The following is a 20,255-nucleotide window of genomic DNA, read 5'->3' as shown; positions in this document are numbered from 1 at the left end:
TAGCGACCTCCTATTTTCCCGTGGTTCTACTGCCCTACTGCCCTATTTCCCCTTCTTCCACCCACTGTAGTGCATCCAACTAATGCACCCATTGATACTGCCCATTCCGCCCTTCTCACCACCTTAAAGCCAAAGAAAGCCCTGCTCTGCCTGGCTCTCTTATCCCTTCCTTTTCTCCCCTCGTCCAACTCTGCAAACCCTAGGGTTGCACCCAACCCACCCACACCCAACTTCGCCTCTTTCGACCTCCGGCTTTGGACTTCGTGCTGCTCCCTCGGAATGGCCACCATACCCTACCCAGTCTCTCTGGAGGACGTTGAAGTCGTGAGTACATCTGTTTCCAACCAGCGATCTGAATCTGCCAGACCACAGTGCTAATATCCCGTCGTGCCAGCTGGTGCTCTCTCTGTACAATCCCGAGTCGATTGCCAATGTTCCCACCATCCAGAACACGCTCCACCAGGTCCAAAAGTCTCCCGAGGGCTGGAGAATTGCCCACGAGCTGCTCAGCCGCCGCGATGAAAAGGTGCGCTTCTTTGGCGTTCTCACCTTCATCGTCAAGCTCAACACCGAGAGCTCGTCCTTGGCTGCCGCCGAAGCTGTCGAGCTGAGAGACACTCTGCTGCAGTGGCTTCTGACCTATACGGTAGATGACTCCAGCAAGCTGGTGCTGCGGAAGCTCTCTACAGCCCTGGTGACTTGCTATCTGCGCTTCCCAAAGACGTGGGAACGCGCCGTCCACCAGGTCTTTGCCGCCCTGTCTGCGAATGGCTCGGGCCTTCCCAATGCCGCTGTCTTGGACCCCGTGAAAGCTCTTAATGTAGCCATTCTATTTGCTTCAGACCTGGCAGAAGAGGCTGCCAAAATCGATGCCAACTCTATATCCAAGTAAGTGGCTTCACCGACAGCATTGGCATAGCGCCTCCAATCTAACAACCGACTCCCGACTAGCCTGGACCTATTCGGCTGCATCCAGGACAACGTCCACGATGTTTGTGCCATGATATCACATGCTATACAGCTTTATCTGCAAAGTCCAAGCGAGAACCGCCATGTTGCGGAAGCTGCTATCCACTGTCTTCAGGTAAAGCCCGCCTAGACGGCCATGTAACGCCTACATTCCTCCTCACTAACATGCATACATCTGCAGGTCTGGATATCTCTCTCGCAAAAGTCGCTTGCCAAAGCCACCGAAAACTCTTCAAGCTTCAAGCCACTTGTGCTTACAGTCATAGAGACAATGACCTCTACCGAGCAAGTCTTTAGTCCCGCGTTGGAGCTACTACTTGATCTACTGTCTTACAACAATGAAGTCTTGTCGGAAAAACACATTGCCGCCATCTACACACTCTTGCTTGGATCTCTGGGCCAATCTTACTACGCTCGCCTGCTCAACGGCGACTTTGAGTTTGATTGCATGCAATACGGCCTGGTTGCCATTGCTTTAGCTGACTCGCAAATTTCAACTTTGGCGACCGTTCCTGGACCTCGAGAAACCCAGCTCCTCGATGTCTTGGTTGGTTTCATTTCAACACAAGGCTACCCTGGCGTTGATGACAAGTTGTTTGTGCCTGTGATTGAGCTTTGGTGCAATTTTGCTGAAACTGTCGCAGAGGAGCATGTCTCTGAGGATGGCGAATCGGGCGTGGGGCTCAAGTATCTCGCGAGAGTAGCCCAAACAGTCTGCAAAAAAATTGTCCTCCCTCCACCCGACGAACTTGCTGATTGGGATACCAGTGAAAAGGATGCATTCGGCAGCGCAAGAAGGGACGTTTCTGACTTTCTTGAAGCTGCCCACTCTTCATTGGGCAACCAGTTGCTATCATACTACAGCCAACTCTTGACGGAAGAACTAACATTCCGTCGATGGCAGGATCTAGAGGGCGTGGCTCATTCTCTTGGAGCATTTTCCTATTGTATTTCGCGAGATACCTCTACCGATGCCATTGTAGCTTCCGTCTTTTCGGAAGAGCTCTTTTCTTTACTCCACCCATCCAATTCCGAGATGCCTCCTAGGTGCCGCCAGACGTGCATTGGACTGATTGAAAAGTTTTCGTGCTTCTTCCAGAGAAACATAGATAGGCTCCCGTCAGCATTGACTGTCCTCTTTTCCGTTGTCGGGGACCCAGTCTTGACGAACCCTGCCGCCAAGTCCATCTACGAACTTTGCACTTCATGTAAAGAAGTTTTGATGCCAGAGGCCTCGAGCTTCATTGACCAATACCAATCAATGACGCGCGACAATGTTATTGAGTGTATAACCAGGGAACGGCTTGCAGGTGCTATTGCTTCTGTTATTCAGATCATCCCGGATGAGAACACTCGCCTTGACTTTCTCACCCAAATGATTGACGTTGTCGAGGTAGATGTCAAGCTCAGTCTTGAGTTGGCATCAAATCCGGACCTATCTCAGATTCCTCATGTTACACGGTGCTCTACCCGGTGCTGTGCTGGCCTGACTCCAGCGGAACTCGCCGCTCATGTGGCAGTTCGTTCGTTGAGAAGTCTATTGTGTATAGCTCGCGACTTCCGGTCAGCTGTTGACTGCACTCGCCAAGATTCAACGCTCCTTGCTGTCTCTCCTGCACTCTCAGTTGTGCAGTCTCGGCTTATGGAAACTATATCTGGTGTCCAACGATCATTCCCCTTCAATGGCGAGATCATCGATGTAATATGCCATATTCTGCGAGTGGGCATCGCCGAGTCTATTCCAGGCCCGTTTGTTTTCCCCATTGAAGGAGTGACACAGTATCTAGTTGCGCAATCGTCTTCAAATCCTAGAATTGGCGCCTTTATTGCCACTGCGTGCTCCTTATCCAGTTCTCTGGCCCATCGCCAGATCAGCAACCCAGATGCCATTCTCACTAGGTTGATGGACTGGGCCATAACACTGCTTCGCCAATTACCTGGTAAGATAAAAATAACGATGCACGATATCCTTGACAGCTGCTAACTAGGTGCATTACAGAAATCGATTATGATGTTGAGGTTGCCCAGAATGTTCTCAACTTTGCCGAAAAGGCGGTATTGACTATTGAAAGAACGCTTCTTTTACTTCAGTCCCAGCCAAGTGATCATCTGGAGGCTCTCTTTGGGTTCAGCATCCGAGTTATTGACGGAAAAGAGCCTCTCGTCAAGACAGCCTCTCTTGACTTTTGGGTGAGTAAATCGTTCTTGTTGGTTTGAGCAACCTTTAATCGCCCGGCATTACTAACACTACATAGGCCGCCTTTCTTGGACACCCGGTCCCTCTTGAGATGGAAAACCCGTATCGTCAGGCTATCGACAGGCTTGGCCCCAGCATCGCGCAGTGCCTCATCAAAAACATTGGCGGCAATGCTGCTCGCAGTGAACTAGACAAACTGTCTCTTCCTTTGAAGAAGATGATGGCGACCAAGCCCCAAGCAAAAGGCTGGCTTGAGGCTGCATTAATGAGCCCCAGCTTCCCGAGCAACAAGGTCTCGGATGCAGATAAAAGCCAGTTCTTGAAGAAGCTGCTCCTTGTGTAAGTACGGTTACTTGAAGCTCGTCTTTGTCCCCCTTGACGCTAACCGGCTTTTTCAGTGCACGCACTGCTCGCTCTTCTCGCACAGCCAACCAGGTCATCCGCGACTTTTGGCTGGCGTGTAGAGGTTCTCAGTTCGCATACGTTTCCTAGGGCGACGTATATTAAACAGGAAATGCTATTGATCACGTCACGGCAGCTACAGGAGAAATGTTTGCGACGAGCGAAACTCCTGCACGCCTTGGTTTCTTTTTTCTTTCAAATCCTATCAACGATACTTGTCTCTTTTAAAACCCAACGGCTTCCCTTACTAAAGCCATTGTTTGTGCTGCGCGCTCGCGAGCCTTCTCTGCGCTCTTTTGCTCTACAAAGTCAACATACTTGCCATTATCCTCTGACATGATCCTGGCATAGCGAGGGCCAATGCCATCCAGAGCAGAGATGACAGCCTCGGATACTTTAGTTTTGAGGTCTTTGAGGGTTTGTCCTGCCAAGCTTTCGGCTAGTTCAGAGGGTGTTCGCTCTGACGGGTCAAAGGCAGACAGGATGTCAAGTAAATTTGAGACTCCCGGCCGAGCCTGAGGATCGTATGTGATGCCTGCCTCTGAATCTGTCAAAGACGACATTATTTTCCTGTGAATGGCTTCTGGCGTATCGGTGATGAGAATACGAGATTTGGGGTCTGGGTGAGACTTGGACATTTTCTGCGTTGGTGACTGAAGCGACATGATTCGGCGCTCCGGGGCTTTTTTTTTATTTACATAGACAGTTAGAAGGCTTTGTTGTTGGCTCTGGTACTTTAGGGTCGGATCTTTGGATCTTACGGATAATAGATTGTGGTGGCACTAGAATCTTTTTCTTGTGAGCACTGTTGAAGTTGGTCACACACTCTCGGGCGAATTCAAGGTGCTGGCGCTGGTCGTCGCCCACCGGGACGTGGGTTGCTCTATGTTTGTGACGAGGGAGTTTAGCAGTTGGCTTCTCCTACTCAGACTCTGTACATCGTATGTTTCTCGGGAGTCTGTTACCTGTAGACCAGGATGTCTGCGGCCTGTAGCACGGGATATGAAAAGAGCCCGAGCTTGAGTGACGAACGGGACTTTTCATCTTCAACATTTGCCGTGGATGACAGCGAGAGTTTCGACTACAGAGGCGGTTAGTCCTGGCCCAGCACGCCCGCAAGCAGAGAATCGCGAGGAGATGCAGACCTTCCATTGCGTCATACGTGAGAGATATCCAACTGAAGCAGTGCAGCTTAGGATCCACATGAGCTCACTGTGAGCCGGCACCTAAGAAGAAGGCGACGCGTTAGACAAGACGCGATACAGGCGCGATGAGAAGCAAGCCTCGATGGCCCCGCGTACCGACGACTGGTAGAAAAGAAGGCACCGCTCGGGGTCAATGCCCGTCGCCAGAAGAGCCGCCATGGTCTCGCGCTTCGAGCGGCGCAGTCTGTCGGCCGCGATGGGCAGCGTGATTGCGTGCAGATCGACGACTGAGTACAGCAGGTCGGTCGCTGCGCGCGGCTCCTTTTGCAGCTGGACCCATTGGCGGATCGCGCCGAGGTAGTTCCCGATGTGCGGTGTGCCGGTTGGCTGGATGCCGGAGAAGATGACCTTCTTCGCGGGGGTTGTGGCGGTGGAGGAGTGCCGAATGGTCCTTGAAGTCGTGATTCGCCGCAGGCCCAAAGACCGCAAGCACTGCATAGAGCCGAGACTGCACGACATATTTGCGGTGTGAAATGCCGTGGCGGCTTGCAGATGGGTTCTCGTGGAATGCGATGTTGAAGCTTTGGTGGTTAAAAGTGGGGTCCCGTTACATGCATAACGTTGATAGGGTGGGAAGAAAATTTTGGGTCCGTGATGTAGCTACCAGGCTCACGAGAATAACGAGACAGACGACATTTCGGGGGTTGAGAGATTGTAGCAAGAAAGAAACAAAAGGCCCTGCGCGTAAATGCAATCTCGAAAATGCACCGTACAATTCAAATCTACTATACAAAGGCCCAGACAGGCAAGACCGGATGACATTGACTCTACACCACCCCAACAAGTGCCTCGAGCTACGTAGCCTTGGCTTCCTCCTTTTGCGCGGCGGTCTCGGTGGCGGCGTCGCGGTACGGGCGGCGGAACTTGGGCTGCTCAACCAGCTTCTCCAGTTGCTCCAGGTCCTTGAACTTGTAGGGCCGGTCCTGGGCGAAGTGGCCCCAGGCCGTTTCCATTTCCTCGGACTCGGGCAGCTCGGCATCCATAGTCTTGCCGACGCCTGGACAGCAGCAAAAGCGGTGGTTAGCAAAGCGGCTCTGTGCGCAGGAACACGATGGGTTGGGTGGGACATACCTAGGTCGCTAAACTCCCAGACATTGGCCTTGGCACCCACGCCGTAGAAGGCGTGCTTGCGGAGAAAGGCGAGCCAGACCTGGACGGCCTGCGGGTCTCCGTCACGGATCTGTATCAGCCGGCGCTTGGTCACACGCTCAAAGTTTTCCTGTGATTTCTTGAAGATGAAGTGGGATCGCGGGACCGTCCAGCGCTCGGTGATCTGGGGCAGCGGCACGGGGCCGTAGGCCGGCAGGTTGAGGTAGTAGGCGGCGCGCAGGGCAAAGTCGGCAAAGAACTCGAGCGGTCGCAAGCTGTACGAGCGGAGCTGGAGATCGCACGACGGGATGCCGTACTTGGCTGTCCGTTTCAACGGCTTCATGTAGATGGCCTGCACGCTCATCGGCAGCCGCCTAAGCTTCTCTTCGGCCTCGCTGGGCTCCGCCGCCGCGCCATTCTCGGCCTTCTTTGCGCTGCTGCTGTTGCCGAACTTGTTGTACTGGATCGACGGCAGGTCAAACGTCTCGGACGCCGCGTCCGACTTGCCAATGGCGGCAAACGGCGGCTTCGGGCCCGTGGGCGTGGCGCTGTACGCAGCAGACCGGCTGAGGAAGCGGAGGCCGGCCGAAGCGGGGATCTGTGCATATCGAGAGGTTCAATTGTCAGAATAGAGGAGCCCTGGGGTGCTTCTGTGGCGCCGCCGAGGGGCGTTTCGCCGGCTCGGGTCCAGTCATACCTGGGAAGACCGCAGGGAGCCAATGGCCTGCGGCAGCAGTGTTGAGCCCTTCATCGCGGCAATGTTTGGCTGTGTTCGCGAGCAAGAAGAAGACAAAAGGCACAACGCCAACAACAAGCGGCCAGTGAGCAAAGCCAAGGCAAAGATAACCCGACGCAAAGATTCAGATGGACTTGCGCTTGGAGGACGGCAGAAAATGAATGTGGGGCTCGCATATGCACTTAACCGCTTCACAGAGGCCAGGACGGGGAAATCGTTATATCAGAAGTCTTATTATTGTAGCGCGAAAACAAATTTAATTATCGGGTATCATAAAAACCAAGTCCTATCCTATATCCAGCATCACAGATCCAGAAGAAAATTACAAAATCAAAAATAACACGGCAGTTCAGCCTGAACGACACAGCTCGTCGCAAAATAATAGACATGCAGAATACGACAGACAGAGGCGGTCCAGCCACGGAGGAGCGCGCGTTGCGGCCAGCTTATTTGCTCTTGCGGGCAGCCTTGCGTGCCTTGGCAAAGGCTTTACGGCCGCTCGTCTTGGCCACCTGGATCTCGCTATACTTGGACTTGAATTTGCCCGAAGACTTTTCGGCTGCGAGAACCTCGTCCGCAAAGGTCCGCTGTCTGTCGTGCTTGCTCACTCTGGAGCTGAAAAACTCGGTTGGACCAGCAACGACTTCGCCGACGTGGCTGTAACGTGGCACTTGCGAGCGCAACGACTGCTTCTTGTAGTGGACTTTGGGGTTCAGGGCGTTGCGCAAGCGGAGGAGTTGCAGGTCACGCTTGAGTTCGGGCGTGAGGTTGGTCTTGGGGAGATCAAACCAGCCACTGCCAGCAGTATCTTTCGTTTCAGTCTTGGTTTCAACACGCATGTTAGCAAAGGAGTCCCGAGCTTGTGTGTGTCAGAGCAAACGAGTAGAGAAGGGGATGCCGTCAGAGTAACTATGAAAAAGAAAGAGTATCATGTAATTGCAGAAAGACCAACCAAAACGGAGATCAAGCCTGCCTCCACGTGCCTAAGCGGCCAATCTTCATCACGGGCAGATAAAAGGAACAAGAGTGCGGGAGCGGATCAATTCGCTTACCTTGGATGCAGCGTGACTGGCAGAATCGACCTGGCGCACCTCAAGCTCAGGCTTCTTGGACTGAGATTGAGCCTGGACGGCAATGCTCTTGTCAACGGCTGGGATCAGCGCCTGTTTTTTGGGTGCCGTTAAGCTGGAGAGGCGCGCCTCAGCAGCAGCCAGGAGCCCATTGATATCGATCTGTGTGGTTAATTCTGTCATGGGACTGGTTTTGTGGCCAAGTCTAAAACGGAGTATTCCAGAGCTTGATGAAGAACAAAGAAAAAGGAAAACGAGAACAAGAGAGAGAGACCAAAAAAACAGGCGAGCTTATTAAATGGCAACGAGAAAGAAAAAAAAAGTTGGGTTGATAAGATAAGCCCAGACCCAGTAAGTGGGGCGTTTCAGTGGAGCACGATCGGGTTGGGGTTAGTTAGTTAGTCAGCGGGCGCGGGCACCGGCGCAAGAAGCTCTCTCTTGCCCATTCTGGGAGGACGCGAGCGTGAAGGGAGGCAAGTGCTTCAGGTGGCGGCGGCTCATGGAGCAGTTGCATTTTCACAGTCAGCCGGTCTTTTTTTTTTTTGCCATCTTGTTTTTCTGCCAACTGCATATCAACAAAAAAAAAACCGCCCTCCTTTGACTCCAAAGCACTACCCGGAAGGCCTCATTTCTTCCTTGTCGCGTTGCGCGCTTTCCTTTCGCCGCAATCTTCGCCTCTCGCGAATAACCCCACCACCGCCGCAAATCAAAGCCCTTCCCACAATGTCCGCCAACATGGACGCCGCCTCCAACGCCGTACCGGCCCCGGCAGAGCTCCCGCGCGAACAGGTGGTCTATGATACCAGCCTTGGAGGCCACTATGGTAAGGCTGTTTTTGTTCTTCGTTCTCTCCATCTGTCCGCCAAGGCGACATTCCCAGCTGACATTTCTCGTTACACACAGGCGCCAGTGCCGCTGTACGTTGAAGCGGCGACTTTATCGCATGCATGCTTGTTTTGCCCTGTTCCCCAAATGCTAACATTTGGTGTTGGTGTAGATCGCGGCCCAAGGCCTCGGCCCAGGTGAAATTTATACCGGCCCGTGGGCCAACGTAAGTCTCCGCTTCCCGCTCTGCTTTGTGCGCTGGCCCTGTGATCCGATCTGACCAATATCGCGGCATAGGTCCCCCAGGGTCTAAACCCTCCCTACAGAGACATCATGACCACCTACTGGCAACACACCATCGAACATCTCGAAAACGACAACCATGATTACAAGATTCACCAGCTGCCTCTGGCTCGCATCAAAAAGGTCATGAAGGCCGACCCAGACGTGAGAATGATCTCCGCCGAAGCACCCATCCTCTTTGCGAAAGGCTGCGACATTTTCATCACCGAACTCACCATGCGTGCGTGGATCCACGCCGAGGAGAACAAGCGCCGCACTCTCCAGCGCTCCGACATCGCCTCGGCTCTTGGAAAATCCGACATGTTTGATTTCCTGATTGACATTGTCCCGAGGGAAGAAGCCGCTGCCAATGCCAAGCGTTCCAATACCCAAACCTCGGCTGCCCAAGCCCAGGCTCAGGCTCAAGCTCAGGCTCAGGCCCAGGCTCAAGCCCAGGCTCAGGCCCAGGCTCAGGCCCAGGCCATGGCGAACGTCGCCGGCCAGCCGTCTCAGATCCCGAGTGCTCTTCCCGCTGCTGGGGGTTCTGCAGCCCACATGAGCTCCGGCGACTACGCCATGGGCACTCATAACCTGAGAACTGACCAGGACTACCAACAACCAGGTGTCATGTACCCGGGCGCAACAGCCCCGCAGTATACTCAGGCGCAAAATGGGCTGTATAGCGAAATCGATGGCATGTATTACGCCTCGATGCCCACGCAGCAGGCAAGTTGACGTGCCTTTTAAACCAACCTGTCCATGTATTGTTTGCTTTGCTAACCTTCAACAGGGACAAATACCACAAGACGAGTTCGAGTAGGTGCTTTGTCGTGCGTTTAAATAATCTGTGCGAATCCTTTTGGGTGTGCTTGTCTGTCCTTCTTCTGTTCTTCGTTTTCTTTTTTTGTCGCGTACGCTGCTCGCTGTCATTCGTAACTGGTTTAATCTATTCGTCCTGTAACAAGTAGAGTACATCACATCCCGTCATCCCTGCTAGCTAGCACTCTCATGACCTATTTGTTCAAAAAAACAAGGGTGGACTATTCCGCATCAAGAGGCAAACCATGACGAGCAGGTTGACGTACGCACGGAACTTTACGTTCTTTGGTTCATCATACCGCCAAATCTCGATGAAAAGTTGGCCAGGCCAGCCGTACGCGAGGTTGTGGCAGGTATATTGGCACTCGCCGTGACCCTGTAAACACGCATGTTAGCATTAGCCTCTTTGATTGTTCTAAACGCGGGTTAGTATACGTACTTTTCCAGAAGAATAGGCCCATTGAGCGGATCGACGCGGCCGTATTTCTTGTTGCGCGTAGATATATCGAAGAACTCGTCATGGTTGTCACTTTGCATGAGATTAATAGTCTGCTGCAGCTCGTCAAGGTTCTCGCGAAGCATGGCGCCGTTCTCAAGGCTGTCCACGAATTCAGTAAGATAGTAGACATCCTTTGCTAGCGAAGCGACGCCAAATGAGTTGATGTGCTTGACGTCGGGCGAGAGCGGTAGAGCGAGAATCTTGTTGGCCGCATGGCTCAGTGCATCAAAGTAAATAAGTTCCTTGATCTCACGCGGAAGACCGAGAAGCGTCGAGTTCATGATGTTGGAGAGATAGGTGGTGAGCGTCTGCATATAATTGCTTGTCTCGTTTGGGGGAGAAGAAGACATCCTAATACACGGTTAGACGACATTACTGTTAGTTTGGCGTGTTTCGCAAAATCCTCACCAGTTGTATTCGGCAGTATCAACGAGATCGTCGATTTTGGAGTTGACGACTTCAAAGATGCGCTTTTCTGCTGTTTTCTTGTTGTTGCGGAACTCGCTGGTAGCTCGCAGGGTGACCGGACCACCAGCCGAAGTGGATGATCGAGCACGTATCAGAAGCTGTTCGAGCTCCTGGCACGCAATCTCAAAGTGTTCCAGGTTGATCAGGATCTGGACAATTTGGCCGAGGTATTGAGATGCCAGCTTGTCGACCAAGGATCGACATACTTTTTCAACTAGTAACTCATCCAGTGCCTGCGATGCAGACTGTTAGTGAGTGTTTCCTTGTCCAGAAAGAAGAGCAAAGAAAAAAGTGCAGACTTCTCACCTTGCGGAGGGTTTCGTCAATGAGGGTCGGGTGTTGGAAATGGTCATCGGAAAAGAAGTAGAACTGATTCAAAAAGTTTCGAATATCAATGCAGCATAAGGGGTACATTTGAGAAAACGGAAGTACACAGGGAAACCTTGATAGAAGCAAACATGTCAGTAGAGTGCCATTCAACGAGAAATAGAGAGCATCTTACGTGAGTTCAGATACCGGCTTGTCCTGGTTGAACCAACTGACGTTGACGACCTTCTCGTACTCCTCGGCGCTCTGTATGGCCATGGGCATGTAGTCGTCGGTTGAGACGATTTCTTGGAAATCTTGGCTGAATCTGTGCTTCAACAAGTCGGAATACTTCTGGAACAGTGTAAGAAGAAACCCGTCGAGCATGGATACGGAATATCCCCATCCCTAAAGAGTGTTAGCCAGCCAATTCAAGGAACAATAAGCGACAGAAACTTGCCTCCATGGTTTGGATGAATATTGCAATGTAGCCCTTGATTTTGAGCAGGCCTTCGGCGTCACTAATGTCATTGAGAGCTCGTGAAGTCAATGACATGGATGTTTGACACATGGAATCCCAAAGCTCCTCAACGTCTACGGCCGATCTCAGTTGAGGGAGCCGCTGCAATGTGGCTTTTTCAATAATGGCAAACCCAGCAATACCCTCCAATAAACCACTCAGCGACATGTCGCCATCGCCAAGCAGATCTACAGAGCTCGGCAGCAGCAGATCTTTTTGTTGTCGACGTGTTGCTGAATACTCGGATCTGAATTTCTCGCTCTGGCCAAGAGATTCGTGGATGTGAAGGCACTCGAATAAAGGCGTGAAGTCAATCTGGAGCTCGTCGTTGTCAAGGACATCAAATTCCTTGCCATCGTCGCACACGAGTTCAATAGCAGAATTCAGCTTGAACTTGGACATATAGGGGTCTTCTTTGACGCGATCCCTTTGCCGTTCTCGACGGAGTTCTGTGTGATAAAAGGCAACCTCCCCCAGAAATTGCGATGTTTCGCGGATCCGGAAAAGCCAAGTATTAAGGTCTGTCATGACCGCGTCTGATATTATGCGCTGGGATGCCGGAATAGACTTTTGGATGACGTCTGCGAGACGCTGTTGTGTCGCATATTTGTTTTGGATCGTAGGGATGAGATGTTCGTTTTGGAGGTCGTCGAGCGATTTCAGAGCAGCATAGTACTTTTTTTTTCGAATGAGTTCGTGGGCGTTGTTGACTGCACGGAGAATCCGTAGAGATTCTTGCAAAGCCGACGATACATCGGCAAGATTTTGCCGAGTTGCCCGCGTGTTGACCAGGACCTGTTTCTGGGCAGCGAGCTTTTCTGTGCTGGACTGTATGGACTCATTGAGGCCCATGATCTCTGTTGTTAAAAAGACCGTCGTCTCGCGCACTTGCTGCAACTGGTTGACGGAGCTAAGAAACTCTCCATGTTGAGTCAGGCCGATCTGCTCTATCTCGGCTTCCTTGCCATCGGCATAGCTGTTCAAGCTCTGGATCAGGGATCCGGTCCGGGTAGTGATTGCAGCATCTTTGAGAACCGGGATGAGCTGGTCAATAAAGTCGGACTCGGCGGGCGGAAGGATGATCTGGCAAGGTTAGCGATATGCGAAAGACGTGGAAACACTTGGTGAAGCCGCCGCATACCCCTTCAACAGCGGATTGGTAGTCGTCGTAGGCGCGGGTTCGTCGTGACATAATAGAGAGCAGGAGAAAATCGTGTCTGGCCGCGCTCCTGGCTTCGGTGGAGTGTTTGCTGCGTTTGGCTGATGGTGCTCGTTCTCTGTAGCGATGGTTTGTCGTTAACCTAGCGAGGGAATTTTGCCGTATTTGAAGCTTCAAAGCTTGTGGTGATGCCATTGACTAGAATACCTGTTCAACTTCCCCCACATCAGCGTAACCCTAGCCAAGGGTTAGAAGCTTGGAGCTGGGCAGGTGTGACAACTATTGGGTCCACAATGGACGTCAATGTTGCACACTATTCGCGGTTTGGGGAAGAAACTGGTGATATTCTCGATTTGTGCTTTGTAGTTTTCTTCTTCCAAAGGAAGAAACAGAGAGACCACACGTGCCATGTGGATTTATGTAGGAAATATGACACTGTATTGGCACCGATTGTTCCTCTTCCAGACAAATCATTATGGCGACGGATGGTTGCCCGGCAAGGCTTCCAACCTTGGGCCATATTCGATTCTTGCTAGGAATTATTTATAAAAAGACGGAGGAGCCTACCCAACTTCCTTCTACCACGAGAGACTACCAATCTTGCATTCTCATTCCCTTGACCTCGTTTTCACTCATCTTTCTTGCATTTCTCATCAGGTGTGTCACCGGCGTCGATATAAATCTTTGCGAAAGAAACGGCATTCGAAAATGAAATAAAGACACTGCATGTTTATCAAGTACGCGCCCGTTTTCTGACTTCTTTTTTTAAGCCTATTGTTCTTTATTTAAAGGCTTTTTACTCTGTTCTAGCTCTTGGAAGCCCGAAAAATGTCGAAACATACAGGCAAGGCGGGATGCTTCCCGAATTATGGGTTGACTCCTGCTATATATCACGACACACCCAACTACCAAAAACACCCGTGTCTCTATTATTCCTCGCCAGATAGGCTTGCCAACAGCAACAAGTCTGGCGAGCATCCTGAACTCATCCTCAAACATGACGATACGGCAGCCAATGCGGCTTCGAACAACACCCCTGATACAACTTGGGGAGTAGCTAGAAGCAACTGTCATCAGTTACAAAGCGCCTCTGCCCCAAGCCCGTTTATTTCAAGCCCCCAGTTCTCAGCATCTACCATGAGCGATGTACCAGAGTACCCGGTTTACCCGTTTTTGAGTAACGAAATGGGGTTCAGCCGGTATTTGGTTGTCTCGGCACTGGCCGCCAACATTGAGGTGGACGATTTGCGCCGTGAGCTTGTGGTAAGTGTAGCGAAAGTTGAATCGACAGGCCGAAATCTCACATAATCATTCTATTCTATAGGCATTGCTGTCATACTTGCAACAGCACAACGAAGGCACATGCTCCATCCAGCAATACGCAGGCTATGTTCTCGCCTTGTTCAGCAATATCAGGGATGCTGTTCAGGCCGTCCACTTTGTACACAAGTATCAGCCGACATGGGGAATCGACTACGCAACCAAGGAAGAAATCTCCTGGGTAAGACACTCCGAGTTTTCTGGAAAATAAACGTCACGAGTCTGCGTGTTAACTCATAGAGTAGATTGGCAGATTTCATAATGAGAGCCAGGTGTTGGTCAGGGTTCGCGCCATACCTCCCGTTGTCGCACATACGGCACAGCTAGAAAGCTTTGTCATGTCCTACGTTGGCGAACAAGGCCATGTGTTTGCCATCAAGTACGTCGACGGAGGAAACGATGATCAATTCTCAGCTGTAATTGAGTTTTGCGACACAAGCTCGGTTTGGACTCTCAGCAAAGGCCTGGGAGCTTTGCAGATACAGGCATGTTCTACCCTCAATCTTTGGTAGGAAACGCGACGTCTAATATCCTATGTTCTAGGGCATTGAATTCACTATTGCAATGGAAACCCCCCCGGCCGGCCTGAGTCTGCACCCACTGCTACGACAATTCCCGCTAGAAGTTTCTTCTTCAATCAAGATGGCCGAAAGCCTGCTTGTTCGCAAGGTACACCACTGAGAATCGAACATCCAAGTACACGTGAATTCGCACGAAACTGACTGCGTCTCAAATAGCCTCCGGTGGTAGTTGAAAGCCCGCGCTACGTGTCCGATGAGGTAGTCCAGTCTCACCTTGATCGCGTTACGCGGGCCTTTAAGCCCCGCGAAGTTGTTAAATCGTACCACCACAACCACAACTCGGCTACACATTCTCGAGGACACCGTAACTTGAGCAACTTTGTGGACCTCGACCGCATTCACTGTGGCCAAGACGTCCGTACAACTGTAAGAAACCATGCCCACTATTCAGTCAAGTACAGGCACTCATAAAACACTAGATCATGCTGAGAAACATCCCAAACAAGGTTGACCAGGCCTGGTTGAAGCGGTTCCTTGACGAGACTAGTTGGGGGCGGTTCGACTTTATGTACCTCAGAATCGACTTTGCCAACGACTGCAAGTGAGTGGCCCGACAGCCTGTGGATTTCTCACGCTGCCTAGAATTGGAGAATGCTGACAACTGTACAGTGTTGGCTACGCATTCATCAACTTTTGTGATGTAAGTTATTCACCCCCAATGCTAAATTTCTCTCTTTGTATGATTACTGACAGTTGAACAAGCCAATGGATGTCGTCCATGTAAGTTGATACCTCGTTTTGAACGTATGAATAACTAGTGTTCTAAAGATTCATGTTTGTTCATCACAGTTTGTATCGAAACGCGGTAATCAACGCTGGTAAGCACCGCCCATACGCTCTACTACAACGGTATATTTCCCAGGCAGCTGACCTAATCCCTACAGGAACTGCTTCAAGAGTGACAAAGTTGCCGAGGTATCGTATGCCGGTAGGTCCAGACTTCACCGTCACCACTTATGGGGTCTTGGGCTAACAAAGAGACAGCTCTTCAAGGCCGCGATGCGCTAGTTGCCAAGTTCCGCAACAGCGTCGTAATGCTTGAAGCCCCTCATTACCGACCCAAGGTGAGAGGCACAAAGCCGATGTCTTGCTGTAACCTTTCTAACTATAATGTAGCTGTTCTATACCGGAGAAAGCGCTCCCGGTTGCATAGTCGGAGAGGAAGAAGCCTTTCCAGAGCCTGACAACGACATCAAGATGCGCCGCAGCTGTGCGAATGCGGAGCAAGGCAGTAAGTAATTTGTCTATAGAGTCTGCTAGTTTTGCCTCTGACGAGTTTTGCATCATGTATAGGACTTTTCACGTCAAACTCCAACCACAAATACAACCCCCGAGGAGGTAGAACAAAGCGCCTGCACCACGACTCCGCGACAAAAGATGACGAAAAGTCTCAGCTCGACCGAGGAATCTACTATCTAGGGAGCGGTCAGCAGCATTAATTTCACGAATTGGAATATCGGGGAACCATGCTGGACCTAGTCGTAAGCCTTGAATTAAAGTAAATATGTTTATGTATTTGTTCATGGCGGTATCTAACGAGACCAAATGTTTAACTTCAACCCCCAAATTAGAGTAAACAGTATAAAATGGTAATCTCATTCATCACGGTTCGGGTGCTCCGGTAAAGCCGGCAATGGCTTACGGACTGCTTCCGTTGGCATGGTGAATGAGGCCCGATGAGAGAGGCGTGACTGAGTCCCCAGTATCCGGGACCTATGCTCCGGCGCTGGTGATTCCATGGCTTCGTCACAGACAGATGGTGCTGTGGAATCTGGTGGAGACGTTTGCTGCCTCTGGGAATGGTTGTACGACATGTGTAAATTGGGCTGTAGATTATTAACCTCGGCGTTTATCTCAGCTTCAGACTCGGTATCAACCCCATTTTCTTCTTCTTCCCAGTTTTCGAGACGATCTGCAAAATAAGACTCGCGCGTCGATGTCTGTCCGATGGGACGAAAGCTACGCGACGATGCTTTGCGTAAAGGCTCGACCCTTTCCTGTACGTTGCGACTTGGGGGAAGTTGTGTCCATTCCATGGGCGATGCAATGACTGAGCGCGAGAAAATCACCAGGACAAGACACGAGAGGAGCAAGACCGACTGTCCGATAGACATGCGCTTTTGAAAGACGACCTCTTCAGCGAGGACATTGAGACGAGATCCCAATGCTACTATTTCCTTCTCGGACTGGACGCGTTGGGCTTCGAGAGCAGCCGCTGCCAGCTCCCAAATCTGCTCATACTGGAATCTTAGCATGCGAACTTCTTCCAATATAGTGTCATTGAGGTTTCCCAGCAGGAGGTCTAGTTTGACTCTCTGCTGCTGGTCAGCCTTGGACAAAGCTTCTTGGATGTAGTATGATTGTTCTTCAAGATAGCGAATAGACCAAGTCACATTTGTTTCCAAATGCTGCAGTCGTTTTGAAACGGATTTGAAAAAGCTTTCTTGAACCAACGGGGTAGGAGAAGGATTGGAGGACTTGCTCCGGATAGGAGTAGATTCAATGGGCTTTGTAGTGGCGGATATGGTGGTGTTGACCACGGATTCGGTCGGAATTTCAGGGGAAACGGTGGTTGTAGAGGAAGTGCCAGATGTAGTAGAAGCCACCGACGAAACTATGCCAGTATCTCCCACTGTTGTGTGGGCCTGCGGCTTGCTGTCTGCACCGTTATTCTGATCAGTTGCGCTCAGCTTCAAGTTTTGGGCCGTTTCGGGGACGGGGATTGTGGTTGCATTTAAAGGTACTGGAGTCCCTGATGTGCTTCTTGCGCCCAGTGAGTTATTGGGAGCCGCTTGTATTGGGCATTCAAAAGCATGGGCTGAAAAGAATATATGACTGGGAAAGGCGCGATTTGGTGATTGGTACGAATCACCCGGTTCAGTCGCACGGCTCAGATTCAGGTTCTCCGCAGCATAATCTAAAGTATGGATGTCATCATTCTCCCGAATATTCTCCCCAGAATCATCTCGTTCAACTGGTTCATTGTGTTCGTCATGGACCCGTTCTGAAGTAGGGATTTCGCCAGCCTGATGTTGAGCCGCATCGTCTATCAACGGCGGTTCGTCGACTATGCTTTCTGCCTCCTTCCATGACTCAATCATGGTGGTTCCATGGATGCGGACAAGCGAGAGTGGGCAATAGTATTCAGTGCCATAGTGAGAGAGGAATTCGATCCGGATGTATCGAGCGTAAATGCGCGGGTTTTCAACCAGAAATGCCTGTATATCGCGTGAGTTTCGAGCCTCGAATGTCCCCAAATCAACCCATTTGTCCGGCTTGACAGGAAACCGGTCACTGGCGCTGACTCGAAATAGTCTGACCATGCTTGAGAAGAACTCAAAGTTTGCGATCACCACTGTATCAACCAGGATGTCATCGCTGAGCTCGATGATTACAAACTTGTTCTTGGTGGCACATTCCAGCAGCATGTACGAGTCTTTGTTTTCGCGGAGAATGGCTTTGGCATTTTTGGCACCCGATGTGGTCTTTAGCACAGTGGCCCCAGAGTCAAACGACGCGTATGAGAAGCGCTCCTTGCAGGTTTTGCCAGCATCTTTCGAAGGATGATACAAAAGCTTGACCTCATCTGCCAGCACATCAGCCGCGGCCGCTGTGCTTTGCGCATCGGCATTCGTGTGCGTGACTTTAGTGGATGACGGCCGCAGGGTTCTGACGGCCGGCTCATCATGATGCGACAACTGGAGTTTGTGTGTGACATCCAGCCATCGCGACAAGTCTTTTGCATGCTGATCGGCTATTTCGATGCCCTCGTTGTCACGTTTGCGCATCATTTCCTCTTTCCACTGTTCAAACGACATGAACGGTCTGCTCTCGGCCGTTGCATCCGGCGGCGACGAAGAGCTAGCTTCATCCCCTGTGGGCGATGCCAGCGGGGCAGCGCTGCTGGTAGTATTGAGGCCACGACTCTGGGCCACGGTCTGGGAAGCGGGCAGATTCGGATGATGCGTAGTTGTGAGCGGGCATTGCAGCAGTGATTCTAGATAATTGGCATCGTGGGACCAGCCGGCACAAGTGCGGGAATCAGATCGGGGCAAGTCGGCGGCACAAACAAAGAAAGCCCCCACTAGAAGCATGAATGTGGGAAGCGTCCGTAAGTTCTGGAACAACATGATGTGGCCATGCTGGAGTGGAAATGCTGTGGAAGATCGTTGGACACGTCAAGTCGCGCAGGCACTGACGTTGTATCGACATGATGGTGCGGGTTGTTGACCCTAACCCTAGCTGGGCTCAACCACGATTACCTAATGGCAAGGCCGAATTTTGACGCGGGAGCGTCATGAAAAAAAATTCTTGGGACAACGCGAAGATGAAGAGATCCTGGAAGCCGCGACATCAAGCAACGCGACGTGTTTTTCAAAATAAACCCAGTGTATTATTTTCTATTGTTGACTTTAACATGGTAAGACTACTAGATCACGACTCGGGAACCCAACCAAGAGATCAGCCACACTCACTACCGCATCATGACGATTAATGACTAGTACATAGCCAACGCCGCAAATCTTGACCAGCTACCTCGAAGCCCACGCCGATCCCAGACGGCTGCCGAATCGATGATAACTTGGAAATGCAACGCGCTCTTCCTACCAACCAACTTAAATCACCCTTGGAGACCTTAAATGCATTCAAAAATAAGCTATCTTATGGCCAAGGCGCCCCTTTAACCTCACACGAGGGAAGCCGTACTGGCAACAAGCTCATGCTAGGTAGTTGGCGGTACGCAATCGTGCGCATACACACAAGCCCATTGCAGACCCAGTGAACTCCACCAAGACAATGTTGGCGACTGGGGCGGATCGAACATAGAAGGGGAATCCCATGGCTAAATGCTCAGCGCCTGTCTTGTCCAAAAAAAAACAATTAAGATGTCTAGGGAACTTCAAGTGTCACTGCAAGAAGGTCTTAGCTCCTCATCTGCCTTATTCTAGAATGCGGCTCAAGAACCTCCAGCACAACCTCATCAACGCTATGTTTGAATAGGTGCTAGACTTTCTTGCTATCCCACAACCTAAATTTCACGACGGGACTGTGGGAACTTGTACTATGGCCATGGAGATTTGGCCGAAGTCCTTATTCGTTGTCTACAAACTACAAAAACCAAGTTGCCATTTCTCAGAGACACAGAACATCTCTCATGTTGCTTGCTAAAAGGAACTTGTTAGAAGAAATAAGCGGGTTCTTTCTAGTATCTCTTGATCTAACAGAGATGCCAGCTCCGCTATCGTCAACTCGGCACAGTCTGTTCTACTGAGTCTACTCGGAATCACACAGCTAACTAGGCGTCTTTGAAAACGTTTACACACTCACTATATGGAAGCAGCTTCCGACAATTGAGGACGTCACTTTTATTAAACCTGCTAAAGCGTCCCAATTTCGGAAATCCGGTTTATTCTCCCATTACCGCCGACTCTTATTTTTTACGGAATCCTGCGAGTTAAGACACACAATGAGAGAAGGCCACGAAGTTGCAAAACGAGACCAAATCACTCGAATGCTCCCCGAAAGGAATTTGAACGGCAGGTCCGTTGCTCAACCTCCACATCAGCTCTCGATCAGAGCATCAAACAAGCCCATGCAAAATAAACTGTGTGGCACAGCCCCCTTACAGCATATCCGTGGCTATGAAGGTACATATACTACCCACTCAACCGAGCCCGTGAACGAACAGAGAACAGAGGCTGACGCCATGGTTGTCTATGCCAGAGTGTAATCTCATCTTCTGCAGACAGGCTGGCGACGGCAGGGATACTTCGCTGGATACCTACCTCCCTTGGGGACAACCGCGAA

The 20,255-nt window shown here is 51.0% G+C and overlaps 8 protein-coding genes across 8 annotated transcripts; 3 read left to right on the top strand and 5 right to left on the bottom strand.

Moving 5' to 3' along the window:
• Positions 1–279: 279 nt before the first annotated feature.
• BROUX77_004843 (uncharacterized protein) lies at positions 280–3,658 on the top strand (the record flags this gene model as incomplete). The annotated part of the gene is made up of 7 exons (XM_073749650.1): positions 280–324; positions 395–888; positions 952–1,084; positions 1,151–2,909; positions 2,969–3,159; positions 3,225–3,505; positions 3,565–3,658. The coding sequence occupies 7 exons, from the start codon at positions 280–282 to the stop codon at positions 3,656–3,658; spliced, it is 2,997 nt and encodes a 998-aa protein (XP_073605300.1).
• A 134-nt stretch (positions 3,659–3,792) lies between these two features.
• Positions 3,793–5,232, bottom strand: BROUX77_004842 (uncharacterized protein; the record flags this gene model as incomplete). The annotated part of the gene is made up of 5 exons (XM_073749649.1): positions 3,793–4,250; positions 4,330–4,451; positions 4,534–4,649; positions 4,714–4,794; positions 4,870–5,232. The coding sequence occupies 5 exons, from the start codon at positions 5,230–5,232 to the stop codon at positions 3,793–3,795; spliced, it is 1,140 nt and encodes a 379-aa protein (XP_073605299.1).
• Positions 5,233–5,567: 335 nt separating this feature from the next.
• BROUX77_004841 (uncharacterized protein) lies at positions 5,568–6,613 on the bottom strand (the record flags this gene model as incomplete). The annotated part of the gene is made up of 3 exons (XM_073749648.1): positions 5,568–5,770; positions 5,845–6,460; positions 6,560–6,613. The coding sequence occupies 3 exons, from the start codon at positions 6,611–6,613 to the stop codon at positions 5,568–5,570; spliced, it is 873 nt and encodes a 290-aa protein (XP_073605298.1).
• A 431-nt stretch (positions 6,614–7,044) lies between these two features.
• On the bottom strand, positions 7,045–7,851 carry BROUX77_004840 (uncharacterized protein; the record flags this gene model as incomplete). The annotated part of the gene is made up of 2 exons (XM_073749647.1): positions 7,045–7,419; positions 7,651–7,851. The coding sequence occupies 2 exons, from the start codon at positions 7,849–7,851 to the stop codon at positions 7,045–7,047; spliced, it is 576 nt and encodes a 191-aa protein (XP_073605297.1).
• A 552-nt stretch (positions 7,852–8,403) lies between these two features.
• Positions 8,404–9,595, top strand: BROUX77_004839 (uncharacterized protein; the record flags this gene model as incomplete). Its single annotated transcript, XM_073749646.1, has 5 exons — positions 8,404–8,491; positions 8,572–8,585; positions 8,666–8,719; positions 8,791–9,501; positions 9,566–9,595. The coding sequence occupies 5 exons, from the start codon at positions 8,404–8,406 to the stop codon at positions 9,593–9,595; spliced, it is 897 nt and encodes a 298-aa protein (XP_073605296.1).
• A 275-nt stretch (positions 9,596–9,870) lies between these two features.
• BROUX77_004838 (uncharacterized protein) lies at positions 9,871–12,579 on the bottom strand (the record flags this gene model as incomplete). The annotated part of the gene is made up of 7 exons (XM_073749645.1): positions 9,871–9,970; positions 10,034–10,444; positions 10,502–10,794; positions 10,868–11,003; positions 11,064–11,275; positions 11,328–12,470; positions 12,529–12,579. 7 exons carry the CDS (start codon positions 12,577–12,579, stop codon positions 9,871–9,873), a joined length of 2,346 nt encoding a protein of 781 aa, XP_073605295.1.
• A 795-nt stretch (positions 12,580–13,374) lies between these two features.
• On the top strand, positions 13,375–15,886 carry BROUX77_004837 (uncharacterized protein; the record flags this gene model as incomplete). The annotated part of the gene is made up of 12 exons (XM_073749643.1): positions 13,375–13,809; positions 14,190–14,351; positions 14,410–14,535; positions 14,604–14,813; positions 14,867–14,988; positions 15,057–15,087; positions 15,141–15,167; positions 15,237–15,265; positions 15,332–15,375; positions 15,432–15,511; positions 15,564–15,678; positions 15,741–15,886. The coding sequence occupies 12 exons, from the start codon at positions 13,375–13,377 to the stop codon at positions 15,884–15,886; spliced, it is 1,527 nt and encodes a 508-aa protein (XP_073605294.1).
• Positions 15,887–16,042: 156 nt separating this feature from the next.
• BROUX77_004836 (uncharacterized protein) lies at positions 16,043–18,577 on the bottom strand (the record flags this gene model as incomplete). The annotated part of the gene is made up of 1 exon (XM_073749642.1): positions 16,043–18,577. One exon carries the CDS (start codon positions 18,575–18,577, stop codon positions 16,043–16,045), a length of 2,535 nt encoding a protein of 844 aa, XP_073605293.1.
• Between the last annotated feature and the right edge of the window lie 1,678 nt (positions 18,578–20,255).

Source organism: Berkeleyomyces rouxiae (assembly GCF_048999995.1).
Source record: "Berkeleyomyces rouxiae strain 22BRR77 chromosome Unknown BrBRR77_ptg000004l, whole genome shotgun sequence".
NCBI classification, from domain to species: domain Eukaryota; kingdom Fungi; phylum Ascomycota; class Sordariomycetes; order Microascales; family Ceratocystidaceae; genus Berkeleyomyces; species Berkeleyomyces rouxiae.
This window is presented reverse-complemented; position numbering and strand designations above follow the sequence as displayed.